The sequence below is a fragment of the Cydia pomonella genome, chromosome 1 (genome assembly GCF_033807575.1).
Source record: "Cydia pomonella isolate Wapato2018A chromosome 1, ilCydPomo1, whole genome shotgun sequence".
NCBI classification, from domain to species: Eukaryota; Metazoa; Arthropoda; class Insecta; order Lepidoptera; family Tortricidae; genus Cydia; species Cydia pomonella.
Window position 1 is genome coordinate 47,714,297 of NC_084703.1, and position 17,199 is coordinate 47,731,495.

The window sequence follows — 17,199 nt, forward strand, 5'->3', positions numbered from 1 at the left end:
TTGCGTTTTTTTAATGGATGTAGTTCATTAATTTAAAATAAAATATTTTTTTATTGGATATGTTTAAATATAACATCTATAATATTATAGTTGGCAGTTTCATTAAAGCTCTTTGGTTCAATCAGTTACATTTAAATTTAAATGATATTTGTTGGATATTTGCTTGACTTGCTTGTCACTTTGGCGGTCATAATATATTTTAATTGAAATATATTACTAATATCTAATAAAACATGACTGAAACAGATGCAGCAGCGAAGCCTGTTGATATACCCGTAACATTTTTGCCGTACCTGGAGAAATATAGGCTTTACAAGTTATTCAAGGTAACCTAAGGAACTCTCTTCACGTTACACAAAAACTTACCTGCAGCACGGCAGAGGGCCTACCGCGAACCACGTTCGACGAGTTGCCTCTCCGTCGCACTTGTAAATTCGTACGTAGGCGTGACAGGGAGGCATCAGGCAACACGTCGTAGGCCCTCTGAGCAAGTTATATTGTGGTTGTATTATACACTCCTATAGGAGGTTAATTAGATTAGTAGATTAGTTCACGCTACGCCACTGTGTGGAGGGCTCGTCATTAAGCTAACAGAAGACGAGTTAGCACTAACATTAATGTTTTAGCATATGAACAATCATGCACATATATTTTTGTATCTAAATTGCTCCATCCAAAATCCAATTATAAACTACAATCTTAAAGGCACCAATCATGGAACATTTAAGAGAAAATTTTGTGATTTTTGATATTCCACCGACATCTGTAAAATTTCTACCACTTTATGCTTTAAATGTTGAATGTCCCATTCATCCTTTATGTTTTCTATGTATTTAATGAAAGCTACTGCAATTGGTTTCAATATTTTACCAATTAAAATTATGGTTTATTGCTCCAGTCATGGCATGTATGGCGCCATTAATTTTCAAAGTAACAAATATCAATGTAAAATTAAACTTAAGCAGCTTTTTGGCTCTTGTTTATGTAAAATGTTGTCAGTGATTAAAAACTGATGGTAAATACTAGTTTTACAGGATTTGTCAATACCATCCCATTGCTGGTGCGTGTTCTATTATAGGGGTGCTTACTAAACGGTCCTGGATATTTTTCAGGACATGATGCAAGACCTGATTGTGAACTTGCCAAGGGACCCCCTGAAGCACATGAAGAACTTCCTTAAAAACCATGAGGGCACGGACGCCATCAACCTGATGTTACTGATATCGCCGAAACTGGATTTTGGTAAGACTTTTAGCGGGTGTCTCGACGGCGCTATTTTTCGCACAATCCGACTGAAAATGACGACCTGTCTAGCCTTGTGGGTAGATGCCTATGAAGCCGATGGTCCCGGGTTCAAATCCTGGTAAGGCATTTATTAGTGTGCACAACAAAAGCCTTATTGAGCTTACTGTGGGACTTAGTCAATTTGTGTAATAATGTCCTATAATATTTATTTATTAATCTGATTAAACTGCCAAAAATTGTGTGGTGTGGATGCAGAATCGCCACCAATCTAACACAATACGTCAATTGTCGACTCTAGTACCTATGTGCGTTTAAGCAAAAAGTCTCACTTTTGCGCTTGCTATAGCATGAAAGCTTTGACAAGTTATTCGTAGGTATACCTATAAAGATACAAGCAAATCTCATCCTTATGGTAAGTGACAGACCGTTGACTAGACTTCGACACAATTGGTGATACTTTGGTGTAATTGTGTTCCTGTGGATACTAGATGAGATTGACACCAATTTTAGCGCGCGAGCGGTGGCGTCCAAATTGAACAAATGCAACTGAGTCGATAATCGCTCGCCACTGTCCGTACATTTAATAAAGCACCGTAGGTCAGTCTCGGATATTGCTGCCCCCCTCTTCCCAAGGTCATTTCTAACATCACATTAGAAATATTCGTTAATGCTCCCGCGCCCAAAGACGCGGTGGCCTGGAAACAGTGGCGAGGCAAGACCAAAAATGTATTGTGGGCAAGGTACATTTAGCGAAGCCCTCTGGTGGTGCAAGAAATAACGAACATATTTACGTTATGTCCGAGTTATACTTATTTGAGGCGCGGGCCCCTTGGACCGCGAGGCCGTAGGCGGTGGCCCACGTCGCCCACGCCTCTGCTGGAAACACAAGGATGTGATACATGGACGTTCATACTTTTATTCGTCTATGTACCAACCTTTAGAAATATTTGTTCACAGACGTACCCAGCGTTGTTAAGGCAATGATAAGGGACTTTGGATTCTTCGTGATCACCAGACGAACTATTTTAGACCACTATGAGAAGGTAACATGGGGTTGGGCGGCAAATAGATTTATAATATTTACGTGGGCATATCTACGGAGCCAATTTGTCTTATATTCTTTTTTGTGGGAAACCTGCATGTTATGAGCTTATGTAGATATTTGATCCCAATGATAACTTGCACAGAATAAGTACATAGTATTTCATATGTAACTCTATATGGCCACGCTTCAGCTCGCCCAAAATGGAATGAACTCGCCCCGAGGCGGCACATTGAAGGGAACCTGAGGCCCTACCACGAAAACAGAAATAGAAATTTATTTAATCTGCCTCTCTATCACTCGAATATTAAAGAGGGATAGAGAGGCAGACAATGAATTTCGACTTATGTTTTTCCCAGTAGTGCCTTTGAGTCCTGAAGGAATTGTAGTTTGAATGTAGATAAATGTCATGAAGGATCGGTTAAAATGTCGGTGAATTGTCCAATTTACGAGACCTTGTCCGTTAGGCTTCTAGTGCTCCAGTCAATAATAATAGGGAACGATTTACCATATACTCTTCTGCAGCACGACGATTATAAGCCAGGCTGCGTGGATCCGGCTCTGATGTCGGAGGTGACGAAAGCGCTCACGATTAAAGACGAGGTGATCCAAAACGGATGGCTCATGTATGGTATGCAAACTTCAAACCTCACGAATACTTTTTGGACCTTAGTCAAGCCATTGGCTAAAGTAGGTTTTAAATAAGTGTCAATTGACTCTTTTAGCTTAAGCTAATAGTTATCTTCCTAACGTAAAGCCTGACCAGTATTAGGTAGGGGGAGTCCGGGAGATATGACCAGGTGGGAGAGTTGAACCACGACAAATATTTCAATTAAAATTTCGCGCCACCGACGCCGTTGACAGCTCATGTCGTACTTTAACAGAAGGCGCAACTTTTGGCGACGCCATATTGGCCGCTATTAGTGTGGTTTGGAAATGAATGGAGTAAACGTGGTTTCGCTGTCGCGAAGTGAAAAAAAATACAATTTTATATTTTTACACTATTTTGAAAATTAAACAGGTGAGTAGTATTATTTTATCTTATTGTACTTGTTGGTTAATGTAGTTTTACTAACAGGTATCATTTGGAATGTTTATTGTAAGAGTATAAAGAAAACATAATCTATATAAAGTAAAGGGGGGTGCGGGAGAGTTGAGCCGCATGGTGGTAGGGAGACATGATCAGTGGTTCAATGCTCCCACACTGTGCTTAAATAAGGGTTTGCTTTATTTTTATGCAGGCTAAACGTCAAAGGAGGTAAGAGGAAGGTGTTGCAAGATAGCGACAAGAGAAAAAAATCCAAAAATAAAATAAAAAACAAGTGTTGTGTTCCTACCGGTGAGTAAGGTTGCCAGAGCTCAACGAGGGTAAGGAGTGCGGAGTGTTAGGGTCGGCAACGCGCATAAAACACCTCTAAAGTTGCAGGCGTCCATAGGCTACGGTCACTGCTTACTATCAGACGGGCCGTATGCTTGTTTGCCACCGACGTAAGTTGCATAAAAAATGTTCGACTGTGTGGTTCCTGCAAAGGATAGGTATATTCACGAAGTTTGCGATGGGTTAACTGACAAAGATGTGGACAACTTTATTTGACATGAAGAATTATGTTATGTAAAATGAAAAGGACCTTGCATGTGCCTTTGATAATTTGTTGACTGAATTGATTTCATTGAAATAATTCATAATAATAATAATTTAAAGATAATTGATCTCTTGAATTTCATTTAATGTTGTCGATTTAAAATTTTATAAAGTTTATTAAATTTTAACATTTTGTTTTATGGGTAAAAATACTTTGTTACAACTACTTTCCTTTTTTTTTTTTTTTTTTCTTTTATTCAGAAACAAACAGTCATTCAATAACATTGAACAGTAGATTAAGCAGCAGTAAATTGACCTATAGTTTCCTTAATTTACATATCAAAATACGAAGCTAATGCACTTTTTGAATACAAAAATATCGTATATAAATGCAAACAATTTTTACAATACTTTAAACAAATATCTACAGCTTGCCTATATACAGTACAAGTTGATTAACACCTAAAAATAAAAGTGAACATCAAAGTCATGTGAAATTTAAGCTAAATAACAACCAAAGATGCATATATCTCAATTATTAGAAAAAATATGCTTATTTAGGTATTCTTAATACATATCATGTGAATGCTTTTTTCAGTAAAGTAGTTGTACAGTTAAAGTTTTTAATGAATATATTGGATTAAACAGCAGTTTTTTCACTGTTTTTCCTACCTAACATATGTATGGTCATATCTCCCACACCCCCTGGTCAACTCTCCCATAGGTTGGGGAGACTTGAGCCAATACCCCGTTTAAGAAAAATATTTTTGCAGATCTTAAATTTTGTACTTTATCTGTACTTTGCTATGCTCTAAAGATACCTATTTAGATATGTCATCTATACACGAAATATCGAGTTGCTAACACTTACGGATAAACCTCTAGTGGCTTCTGAGTAAAAAGAGGTTCAAGTCTCCCGGACTCCCCCTATATGTTCACGCGCCATATTGCGGAATTTCATTGGAACTAATTTTTTCATACTAATCTGTACTGTCATCCTATACATGAGAATAACAGCGCCCTCTTGACAATGATCATATATTTCTGGTCAGGCTTTATAAGTTTGTTTATACATTGACAGTCTTGGAACGTGCCCCGTATTTCTGGCTTCATCGAACTCTCTTGGTATGATCGGGTATTAGAGCGCGCCCCATGTCCCTTTTTTTTAGTGAGAGGGCGCCCTGTACAGGAGCGCTTGAAGCGCGTCCTTTACATATGTTAATATCCACCAGTTCAAAACACGTTATTGTTCCAGACCATCCCTGCACGCTCCGCGAGGCCCGCTGTCTGCAGCAAGATGGCGTGATCCCCACCGTGGCGCTGGCGATCATGCCCACGCCGCCCGTGGCGCCCCCCGCGACCAACAACCGCACTAAGCCGAGGAACTTCTTTCAGCAGGAATTCGAGGGTCTTCAATACGCGTATAAAGTGTCGCTTAAGGTCCTGGACAGACTTGTTTATTATGCGTTAACCTTCTCTGGAAAGTGAGAATTGTTACAGAGATCGGAACCGGTTTTTTGGAAAAACTTTGAAATAAACATATATTTCGGTTTATTTTATACTCCAAATATAGGACTCGGTTGTGTTTTTAGATAACGACTTCGTATTATTAGATTGCCCAATTAGATATGAAATAATTAACAAAGAACGAAAAAGTACCGTTTTCGTTCCCATACAAAAAATTAGTTAGTTAGGTTTCCAAGTAGGCCTTTTATACAATGTGCACGGATGTAGGTTATGTACGGTCACGTCTGAAAATATCGATACGGACAAAGTGCCCAAAATATGTATACACTACCCTAACATATGAGCCATAAAGTCGTGTATACGTATTTTTTAATATTAATTTATTTTTGATATTATATGTACGGCATGTACATATAATATCAAAGAGACCTGCAAGATGGAAGATTAAACTAGAGTTAGTCCAAGATAACTCTGCAGCGAATTTGATAGCACAGAGCGTGGAAGTGTTATCATAAACTTTGAAATTATGATGTTTAAAATAACATTTCTACAGTCTGTGCTGCAGAGTTAGCTTGGACCGACTCTATCTAATAATCCTTTAACATTCGGGAACAGGGACAACTTTCTTCTGCCTATGACCCTGCATCACGTGTATGACCCTGTATTGATATACGGGCCTCGCTCATGCAGGATGGATGCACGTGCGAGGCCACAGAATGGTAATGTGACAGATGGATCCCCACCGTAAAACAGTAGGGCATTTTTACACACTTTTATTGAGAAGCAGCAAAACCGCCTCAATAGCTCAGGTGCCAAAACCCCAACAACGCAAAGAGAGACTGATCCCTCCTACGCGTATACGCGTATAATGCATCTAGCAAACTCTATTGTACCTAACGTCTGCAAAAGCGTCTTTAAGACCATGTTCGGCCAGGCCAGCCACATAACAGGCTAAATCTATAATTTGCTGGGGTATTATATATAATATACGAGTATATATTTATATAGCTTCTCCGCGTATTCTAATACTTTGTATATAATATTTCTATATGTGCTTCAAACTTTGTGACTTAAATTTGAACCACTTCCCGGTTTTTCATTGAGCTGATTCGACATGCTTCCATATGTTCGATGACAATGCTATAATATGCTAATATGGAGCTGCCCTGATGATTTTTTTTTATGGTAGAGGAGGCAAACGAGCAGACGGATCACCTGATGGTAAGCGATTACCGCCGCCCATGGACAACCTGCAACACCAGAGGGGTTGTAAGTGCGTTGCCGGCTTTAAGATGGGAGTACGCTCTTTTCTTGAAGGTTTGAAGGTCGTATCGGCCCGGAAATACCGCAGGATACTCTCGGAAGGTAACCAAAGGACCTCTTCGATGGATAAACATAAACACAATGAGTTTAGTCTCATTAGAAAGATCCCGACTTGACAGACATGCAAAGAAAAAGTACAGTCGGCAATAAAAGTGTGTATTAAAACATATTTTTGACAGTCACTTGTTGTAACGTACTGACCCAAATCTTTAGGCTTGGGCGTCGTTCAATAAAATATTTATTACAGGAAGTCCACGTCGACCCGTCAGATTCCACCGACACCATATCCAGCAAGTGCTTCAACGCGATCCGGGCGTGCTCCGCGGGCGCTCAGGGCCCCAAGCAAGGGTTCCACGCTACGGGCGCTCCGGGGGCCTACCGCGTGGCGCTGATTGGGCCTCGGGGCGCCGGCAGGAAGACGCAGGCGGCGCTCTTGGCGAACCAGTTCAGTTTAGTATGTTGTAAGTCGTCATCAAGACGTTATACTAAAGCGGCTAATAATTTACTTATCATATTTTTTCAGGTACCTGCTTACTTACCCGCATTTGCATGCTTATTTTTTTTTATATATATTTTGCCGGCGAGCAGGTTCGACTGCGCATATGTGAATCATTGTTGCATGATCCAACTTAATAAAAATGTTATTTATGATATTGATTATTAATGGGTATTTATGTGTATTTTTTTTTTCTTTTTATTCTATAAAATCTTATACCTTTAAACGAGCAATTCTTGTATATATATATATATATATATATATATATATATATATATATATATTTTTCCGGGATCTCGGAAACGGCTCTAACGATTTTGCTGAAATTTGGTATATGGGGGTTTTTGGGAGTAAACAATCGATCTAGATTAGTCTTATGTTTGGGAAAACGCGTGTTTTCGAGTTTTCATGCGTTTTTCTTTCGATGCAGAATATGGTCGCTAATTTCGTGTTGCTGGCCACTGTCCGTCTGGTCCAGCGGGTTAAGACGCGGACTGCTAAACGAGTGTTACGGGTACGAATCTCGCCCTGTGACTAACTTTTGTTTTTTTTTATATGTTCAAGTTTATATATAATTTTTTATTTTTTATTGTTTTAGACAAGTTTAATTTAGTAAAAAAATGTAGTTAAGATTATCACCTATACACCACCATATTATTACAACAAATAGTTATAACCGAGCAACGCTCGGTCGCCCAGGTACTATCTTACATTGAACTAAACAGAAAAGTGCCGTGAAACCCTGTCGGGTTTGTATCGACACTCCATTCGTGGATACTTTTTACATTATAAATTGTTGTGATACATAGGGTAAATATAAATAAATATACATTATATAAAATTACGAATGAGTTAAGTACAAGAAATACATCGGCGGGTATAACTAAATAGCTCATACACAAGTAGGTGTAGGTACACAAATAGTGTAATATAAATAAATTGTGTATAATGTGGTCTAATTTGTAATTGTGATTTCTTATTTTTCATTTGTAGTTTTAATTGTAAGTTTATGGACTCTGTCTGAAATAAAAGAATTTTATTTTTATTTCTCAAAAACAGCACTAGTGATTTCGATGAAATTTACAATATAGGAGCGTATGAAAGCAACAATGGGTTGAGTTTGCACTAGTTTTGACTTGAGTAATTGAGTATCCAATTTTAAAGTAAATATGCGATGACATTTTTAAACCTAAGGGTTACGACGGCGAAAAATTTAAGTTATAAATGGCAGTGGCAATGGTTTTAAATTGTAACTAAAATGTAAACATAATATTTACTAATATGTACAACATTGACAGCGTCTTGTCAATATTGTTTACGTGTTTCGGTGGCTACCATTCCTCAACCCACCAACGGAGCGGCTGTTGACGTCCACGAGGGTTCTTCATACATAGCCGTTAACCAGTATCCGAGTTTTTGCCCGGGAGGCGATTGGTCATGGAAATCTGTTCCTGGCTCGCTGTCTATAGTGCATAATTGTTTGTTATCGTATTTTCACGGAAACGCACGAACGTATTTTGCTATTTCAGTCAGTCTCAGCAGACTCTCAATACAATGAGTAAAGTCAGATCAAGATGTTCAAGGGTCTGACGGGCTTATAGTAGAAAAAAACTCCAATAATATAAAATGAAAACGTGTAATCTGTCTTGTGGTACAGGAATAAGTAAAGTGACATGCAAAGGACTATGCGTCAAAATGGCCCCAATACCAACAGAGTTGAGAGTAAGGTCATTAGATAGGTATTTCTATGTACTTCATTTCGTTCTATGGGCACCAAGCGAAATTCCATTGCAGAACTGAGATATTGGTATTTTAGTCAAAATGTCGTCACCCTTATTACCTAGGCAATATAGTCCACCGCCGGGCCAGCGTGCAGATCATTCAGTATGCTCGCCCGGCGGTGCGCGAACATCTACCCTGCAGTAATTAATTTACTTACTTGGACTCTATTGCCTAGGTAATGAGGGTGACGACATTTTGGCTAAAATACCAATATCTCAGTTCTGCAATGGAATTCCGCTTGGTGCCCATAGAACAAAATGAAGTGCATAGAAATACCTATCTAATGACCTTACTCTCATTTCTGTTGGCGTTGGGTCCAGGCTCCATACAAAGTTGCCCATGGTCCTTTTAACAATATCTTAAATTAATACGAGAGGAGATTGACCTCTGTGGCGCTTTGCTATAATATTTGCGCAGGCGCTTCATGGATCTGATTTTGACCCGAACACAAGATAAGTTGGCAGCGATTTCATAGCCCAGACAGCGCAAGTGTTATTTTAAACGACAAAAGTCTATGAAATTTATGACGTTCACTTAACACTTGCTGGTCTATCAAAATCATTGCCAACTTAATTTGGTCATACTCTACTGAGGGTGAAAGAAGTAGCATGACAAATACGAACGTTTCCGAGAAAATACGATGGCAAACATGTACGAAATTTTGCTCCTACCAAAATTCAGAAACTTTTTATATAGTAAACTTCGAGAAGTTGTTCGCCGAAGCGTCCGCCCGTGACGACGACATTGGAAAATGGCTGCGCCGGCATGGGCCCAGCGTGGAAATGAAAGCACAGATCGTGCGCAGACGTTTACTGGAGAAGGTAACAGGGGTTACAGGGGTAAATAATTCGCTAATTGTGGGCATCTTTCTCTTTTACTTTTTTTTATTTCGGTTTACGCGGTAGGACCTCAGACATGTCTTGGTTTGACTCAAGTTTTGTGGTATACTATGTGGTGGTTGTTCATATTTGCTTTCACCAGGATTGCATAGACTACGGGTACGTCATAACCGGCTTTCCAGCTTCGGGAGCCGAGTTCGAGCTGTTTGAACATATGGAGACCCCTCCCAATCGGTTAGTCCTTGCAGATACCCAAAACTAATTAATATAGGTAATCTATTTAGATGATGCGTTGGGCCGTTGGGCATGCAATTGGTTCCAACTACGTCTCATCAGTGGGCAGTCCACTCTGACGACAAATAAATACCAAAGAGAATTTGAAATAGAGGTGGATTGTCAAAGAAAACTTTGTACCCATAGTATTTATTAAATCGTTTGATTAAAACAATACGAGTCAACGCGTCGTCTATAAAATATTAAAGTACCTATATTGCAGTAAAGTGAAAGTACAATAGTTGACTGTCTTTCTCAAGAATATAGATACGTCTGTGGTTGTGGCTGATATTCTAGTTTTATTACCTAACATATTTCTGAGGGCCTACCGCGGACCACGTTCGACGTGTTGCCTCCCTGTCACACTTAGGAACTAATTTAAAAGTGCGACAGGGAGGCAACACGACGAACGTGATTCGTGGTAGGTCCTCATCGCTGTTGCTGCCCGACTCAAATGTAGGTCGCAAGTAAGCACAAAGAAATGTACAGTAATGAGACTGTATACATTTGTAAATGTTTCGAAGCTTTTTTTGCCCGAATTTTTTGAGATCAATCTAAAAAGTAGCGGTTTCAAAGTTTTTAGTTTCTTACCTAGGTTTTTTTTTACATTCTTTTTGGGGTCCGTAGCCAAAACAACGGAAACTGAACCCTTTTTCACAAAACCAATAATAGTGTACTACTGTACAATAATGACGCTTCCTACAAAACCGAAGTTTGACAGCGATTCAGATACGTTTTATGCTGTCCCTTTCTAATATATGGCACTATCCCTTTCGGCCATTTAGGGTTGTCAAAATTCAAGTTATTATCTTATCTGTGGTCGTGCACGCATATTAGGGACATCAAGTTGTGCCAACGTCAATAATTGCTCGGAGCAATGCTGAGCCGAATGGAGCCGAGAAAAGCCGAAAGGAGGAGTGTCGCCCCACCGCCTTTGTACCTACAGTTAGTTTCACCATGTACGTTCTGTTCGTCCGTCTGTCTGTAGGTATCGTAGTAGCGTAAACTAGTACTGTTAAACAAGCTGGTGGAATTATCGTCTAGATAAGAACTTATTATTCGCAGTATAATCTTCATGAACGCCGACATGGAGACATGTAAGAACCGCATCCTGGCGCGCAGCGTGGACTGGTGCACCGGCAAGGTGACCGCACGCGGCGCTCCACGCTCCCTGCCCCATCCAAAAGACACGAAGGAAGTTGTGGAGGCTGAGGTGATGACAGAAATAATATATTCCTCATAACATTGCCGTGCCATGCCTGCAGTGGCGTGGCGTGAAGGAGTAATCTATAGTCTGTATCTTTAGGTATTTAAAAAAAGGTAAACAAACAATTTGTACATTTTCGGGTAGTTTTAATATTTATTGGTTAACCAACCAAATACAAAACCGCCTGGATCTGTCACTGAACGACCTGGCTTTAAGCCTACTTTATTTGATCATGTAATGTTTTCATCTACCCTCACCTGCCTTAAGGAGCCATTTGAGGGTAGATTTTGTTTACCTAAACCTGTTAAATACCTAAAGATACAGACTATAGTAGTAATCTAGCCGTGAGCCAAAAGTAGGGAATGTTGTATCCCCAAAGAGAATGCCCCAAGCCGTTAAGTCCGCCATTTATACGCTTTTTTAAGGTTCCGTACGCAAGGGGTAAAACGGGACCCTATTAGGGTAAAGGCACCTATTACCGTGGTAGTTAAGGAACTTTTCAAAAGAGATCCAAAAATTAAGGGTATCAATGCTGTCTAACAGCTAGGATTTTTTTTCTTCATCAGAGCATTTAATGAACTTTCCGTTTCACACGTTTTTGGATTCATTTTGGGTTATTATATGTATTAAAATATTTTTTGAAGCCAAAATGACCAAATCTTCTATTACCGTGGCAAGGGACAGGCTGTGATTTTATTATCGCGAATTGAGCTTTCATTACCGAGGGTACAATTGGCATGATTTTTCTGCACTCGTTAACAGAAACCAAACTCAAAATTCGAAACCTAATACCGAGGGTTAAAACAATAATAACGACGTGGGTTCTGTATATTATTTTTGTGTTATTAAGTTTAATAATGACACAAAAATAAAAAATAAAACTATAGGAGTATGTTTAAAAATAAGAGATATATTCGAAGAGATTATAATTACACTTTGGCACAATCAAATAATATTAAATAATTAACTTACCAAGTACCCACGAGTACCTGTATAACAAGTTATAAGTTGAATGTTTTACATGTAAAAAAACAAAAATTATTGTTAGTAAAGTTTTACTAAGGACGTATATGACAAATAGGCCTGCCTGTTATTAAATAAAGTAATTTTTAAATGCTACAAAGATTGATAAGAGTTTGTCTTACTGACATAATTAGCTGCACAAAAAAAACAAGTAAGTAACATTTTCTCATAAGGCACAGCGTAAATTATAGTCGAAATTTTATAAACTGGACGTTTACCACCTGAGTGAAAGTTTACCACAGTGAAATGGTAAACGTCCACATTATAAAATTTCGACTATATATAAAAACATAAAATTTTTTAATTCTAATATTTTTGATAAGGTAATTAAGTTAAATAAAGCCTCTCACATATTATGTGTTATAATTTACCCGTTTATAACTAACAAATCACAGTACTTTTCTTATTGCTGATTCTTATAGCTAAAAAAAATCATGTCTGAGATTTTGGACTACTGTATAAATAAAATTATATAAAAAAAATCTAATCGGAATTGTCCCGCAGTTGGGTACCCTTCCTTGTCTGTCAGAGTAATAACTGAATCAGAAAACAGAAGAATTTAAATCTGATAATGATAACTGAAGTCTAAATTTTATCAACGAAATCTGTACTTGCGGTACCCTAAATGCGATATTTCAATACAATACCAAATAGTCACTCGGTAATAGATAACTCTTTAAGAGCCTATTACCGACCCATTCGATATTTCTCTGGGTCGGTAATAGATTTCTATACATTCTATTACCGAGGGTAATCTGATCATACCATCGGTAATAGGCTTAATTTGGAGTTTAATTAAACTTAATTCCGACCCATAAAAAGAATAAAACACAGATGTTTTTTCAAATCAAATCAAACACGTATATTACAAGCTTCTTGTAAAGACAAAATCACATAACTGGCAAGTAAATTTTAGGTTTTAACTCAAAATAAAAAAAGTTGACAGATTAAGGGTTCCCATAGAAACAAGGAAATCGGTGCTGAAGTTTTTGTTAAAAATTAAGGGTTAGTTGAATACTTTCCATACCACGGAAATAGCTCTTTAATAGCGTGAATAGATCAAGATTGGAATAAATAAAAGAAATTATAAAATTGATAATTTGTACCAAAACTAAAGAGTAAATAACAAAACTACCACTTTTTCTATTAACGTGGCATACCACGGAATTACTTACCACAGAAGTAATTGGCGCCTATCACCGCTGTATTTTATTTTCAATTTTAAACGTATTTCCCGGTCAAAAACTAAGTTAAAAGTAATTCAAAATCGTGTAGAAAACAATACACAACCTCTTAAAAGGCATTGCACTAGTTTATTTGCCATAACTATTACGTAAAACACTAAGTAAGATTGGAGTGCACTTACCTGTGGAGTCACGCGTCTGTATGGAACAACCGGTTCTTGCGCCGCCGTCGCACAAACTGACGAATCGCGAGTTTTTTGTTACACTCACACAAATGCACACTAATGGGCACGATAGACCAATGAATGAGCTTGTTTTGTGTATGCTTTATTTCTTAGAGAATAGATCTGTTTGCTTGCAAAATGCGTATTTGTAAACACCGCGGTGTTAGACGTCGATTTTGATACCCGCGTTAATAGCCGCCGTTACCCTATTAAGACTCCGCTGTCCGTCTGTCTGTCACCAAGCTGTCTCTCATGAACCGTGATAGACAGTTGAAATCTTCACAGATGATATATCTCTGTTGCCACTATAACAACAAATACTAAAAAAATATATTAAAATAAATATTTATGGGAGCTCCCATACAACAAACGTGATTTTTAGCCGTTTTTTTTTTTGCGTACCGTAAAACTACCCAACTATAGTCCAATACTGCAATTATGGTCCACAAGTTCAAAAGGAAATTAAGTATCTATACCAATGTTCCTTGTGGTTTACTCCTAGTTTTACCTTCCATTTATAAACATACTTTGCCTTAGAACTACAAAAATATAGTAAAATACACACCTAAACGAGAAAAATTGAGTTTATTTGTGGACCATAGTTGGGAGCTTTGGACTATAGTTGGGTGGTTTTACGGTAATGGTACGGAACCCTTCGTGCGCGAGTCCGACTCGCACTTGACCGGTTTTTGTAAATTTATGCAATAAAGTTTAAATAAAATAAACATTTGTTTGTGCAGCTTGACTTCTACTTCTCTGACGGCATAGCCGAGATGAGGGCTGCTGCTGGACTCAGTGCTTGGGAGATCGACTCCAACCAAGCAATCGGTAATCGCTCTCCCCATTTTAAATTTATAATCACAAATTTAAACACAACTTATCACTAAAAGTGTGAGGCCTGAGTGGACGCTCGAAGCGGGGCGTGCAGCGTGGCGTCGGGCTAACAAGCGCTGTGAGTAGCGTACACTGCGGTCGCTCCTATACGTTTGCATTTGTTTAATATACACGCCGCACGCCCCGCCGCGCTGCACGCCCAATTCCAGCGTCCACTCCGGCCTTAAGATTTCGTTTCCAAACTTAAAGGAGAAACCTAAACCAAATTTTTAAAGAGTCGGCAACGCGCAACACCTCTGGAGTTGCAGGCGTCCATAGGCTGCGGTCACTGCTTACTGCATAGGCGGGCCGTATGCTTGTTTGCCACCGTTTGTTTGTTTGTATTAGTATTTAAAAAAATTGCACTTTTTTCGTATCGATATTTTCAGACGTGACCATAGTTAACCGAAACAAAATTGACCAATTACGTGCCGCCGCGATCCCATAGAAAAGACTATACGGGGGATGGGCGGGAGCGGGACTTCGCACTTATGTCTTTTGTACATTCAGCGTCAAATACTTCGTAGCAGTCAAAGTGGCCAAATAGTTCGGTACACCATACTAAATATATGGTGTACCGAACTATTTGGCTACTTTGACTGCTACGAAGTATTTGACGCTGACTGTACAAAATTTTTGTTTACTTAAATACTTATTTTCATTAATTATTTAGGTTTTATAGTAAAATTAATTAATAGTTTAAAAAACACTAGAAAAACACGATTTTTAACATTGAAACCTGATCGTGTTCAAAGTCCATTACGTGACTTTTCTCACAAGTGCAAATACGACTATGATACGATATTCCATCATGGAATGCCAGTGCCTATCTTCCGGCTTCATCATCAGACCTTGAAACCTAATGGTGGCCAAAGTTCATTACAAGACTTTTCTAACAAATCCAAACACAGCTATGATACGATGTTCCATCATGAAGTTCCAGTTCATATCTTCCGGCGCCATCATCAGATCAGTTCGACAGTGCCATATGCCATATTATTGTGTTGTCATCAGAACTACATACCTACAGATCCTTGGAAGATGGTTAAATTAGTTACCTTAGATTCCATTACATAGTTACATACAGGTCGACCTAATAAAAGCGTGTTAAAAAGTATTATTTTAGAAGACTCGTAGAAAAAGTATTGTATACAATAGTGATATAATCAGGGTCTCTATTATATCAAATATTTGCGTATGCTCATGACGAAAATCGCAATAAACCTCGTTTTATTTCTAGACCACGTGCAGACGAAGCTGCAGGCGGCTATCATGGCGGCTCCGTCCTGCGACATCAAGTTCAACCAAAGCGGAGGGGGTCTGGAGAACGCTCGCGTCGATTAAGTTAAGACCCCCCCATAGTCCATACTGTCACAGAATAAATAATAGTACTATACCCTACTACCTTACGCGCGACTTTCAATCCGGAGGTCGCGGGTTCAAGCCCAGGCTCGTACCAATAAGGTACTTCGATATTATTATCATTTCAGGTGTTTTGCTGCTGTCTTCGAAAAAATATTTTTCTGCCCTCCGGGCGGAAAGCGGCAACTTCGGTTGGCGCAGCGGAAGGCAGAAAAATAGTATGCGCACCACGGGAGGAAACGTAGCACATACCATCCCGCGTGTTTGTCACTCTCGCCTTCGGCTCGGGTAACAATACGCGGCACGCAATTTCCTACTATTCCTCCCTTGGGACACAAATAACTATTGTCAACTGTACATAATTAGTTCTTAAAATTGGAATCCTTAATGTACGACATATTTTATTTCCCATATATTAAGGTAGTGTATACATATTTTTGGCACATTTTTCTTATTGATGTTTTCAGACTGTACAGTCAGCGTCAATTACTTTGTAGCAGTCAAAGTAGCCAAATAGTTCGGTACAGTCAGCGTCAAATACTTCGTAGCAGTCAAAGTGGCCAAATAGTACGGTACACCATACTAAAGATATGGTGTACAGTCAGCGTCAAATACTTTGTAGCAGTCAAAGTGGCCAAATAGTTCGGTACACCATACTAAAGATATGGTGTACCAAACTATTTGGCTACTTTGGTTGCTATAAAGTATTTGACGCTGATTGTACCAGTTGCACAAAATACGATTGTGACTGAAGTGAATTTATAGTTCATTGTGCAACGAGGTGGGTAAGTGAAATTTTGGATACGAGGGTGGTAAGTCCCGACAGCCACAGGTTGTAGGAAATTCATAATTCCCGCGGAAACAATATAGGCCTTTGTTCTGCAGTACACCTGCATGAAATAAGATCTTTTTCGAGCAAGTGTGATGAAAATATTATTTTCTTCGTAGATATGTTGGCGAGCGAGTGACGTTTTCATATGACGAATATCAGTAAAGGCGTCCGCGCTATAGGGACCGTGCGCGTCGGAGGGCCTGCCATCTTGTGGCCTGAATCGTAACCATAAACATGCACACGTCACGTGTTTTCTTGTGCATAGTAGGTTCTGCCATCTTGTGGGCTACATCGGAACAAAAAACATCACATTTACGCCTAGCGCCAAAAATCTGACGGCTCCTGTGCTGCCTCCTACAGTTCATGCACGCTCCCTATCTGGCACGGGTGCATGGAGCGGGTGAGCGAATGAGTGCGAGTAACGCTAACAGGCGCAGACGCGCGT

At 39.0% G+C, this 17,199-nt stretch overlaps 1 protein-coding gene across 3 annotated transcripts; it reads left to right on the forward strand.

The window, feature by feature from the left end:
• Positions 1–180: 180 nt before the first annotated feature.
• Positions 181–17,172, forward strand: LOC133525686 (adenylate kinase 8-like). 3 transcript variants are annotated; one of them, XR_009800611.1, is made up of 12 exons: positions 181–326; positions 1,113–1,242; positions 2,203–2,288; positions 2,813–2,918; positions 5,125–5,309; positions 6,907–7,120; positions 9,634–9,758; positions 9,919–10,010; positions 11,115–11,262; positions 14,428–14,515; positions 15,801–16,140; positions 16,871–17,172. XR_009800611.1 is itself a non-coding variant. In XM_061862047.1 (12 exons), exons 1-11 carry the CDS (start codon positions 234–236, stop codon positions 15,902–15,904), a joined length of 1,371 nt encoding a protein of 456 aa, XP_061718031.1. In that variant the 5' UTR covers positions 181–233; the 3' UTR covers positions 16,871–17,172. The 3 variants fall into 3 exon arrangements, 2 of the variants coding, with proteins under 2 accessions (XP_061718031.1, XP_061718019.1); XM_061862047.1 differs by having other exon boundaries at positions 15,801–15,904; XM_061862035.1 differs by having other exon boundaries at positions 15,801–17,172.
• Positions 17,173–17,199: the final 27 nt, after the last annotated feature.

Coding starts and splice junctions, on each gene's coding strand:
- LOC133525686 (XM_061862035.1), top strand. CDS start 234: ATGACTGAAACAGATGCAGCAGCGAAGCCTGTTGATATACCCGTAACA. Junction 2,919..5,124: donor AAACGGATGGCTCATGTATG/GTATGCAAACTT, acceptor TTATTGTTCCAG/ACCATCCCTGCACGCTCCGC. Junction 5,310..6,906: donor CGTATAAAGTGTCGCTTAAG/GTCCTGGACAGA, acceptor TATTTATTACAG/GAAGTCCACGTCGACCCGTC.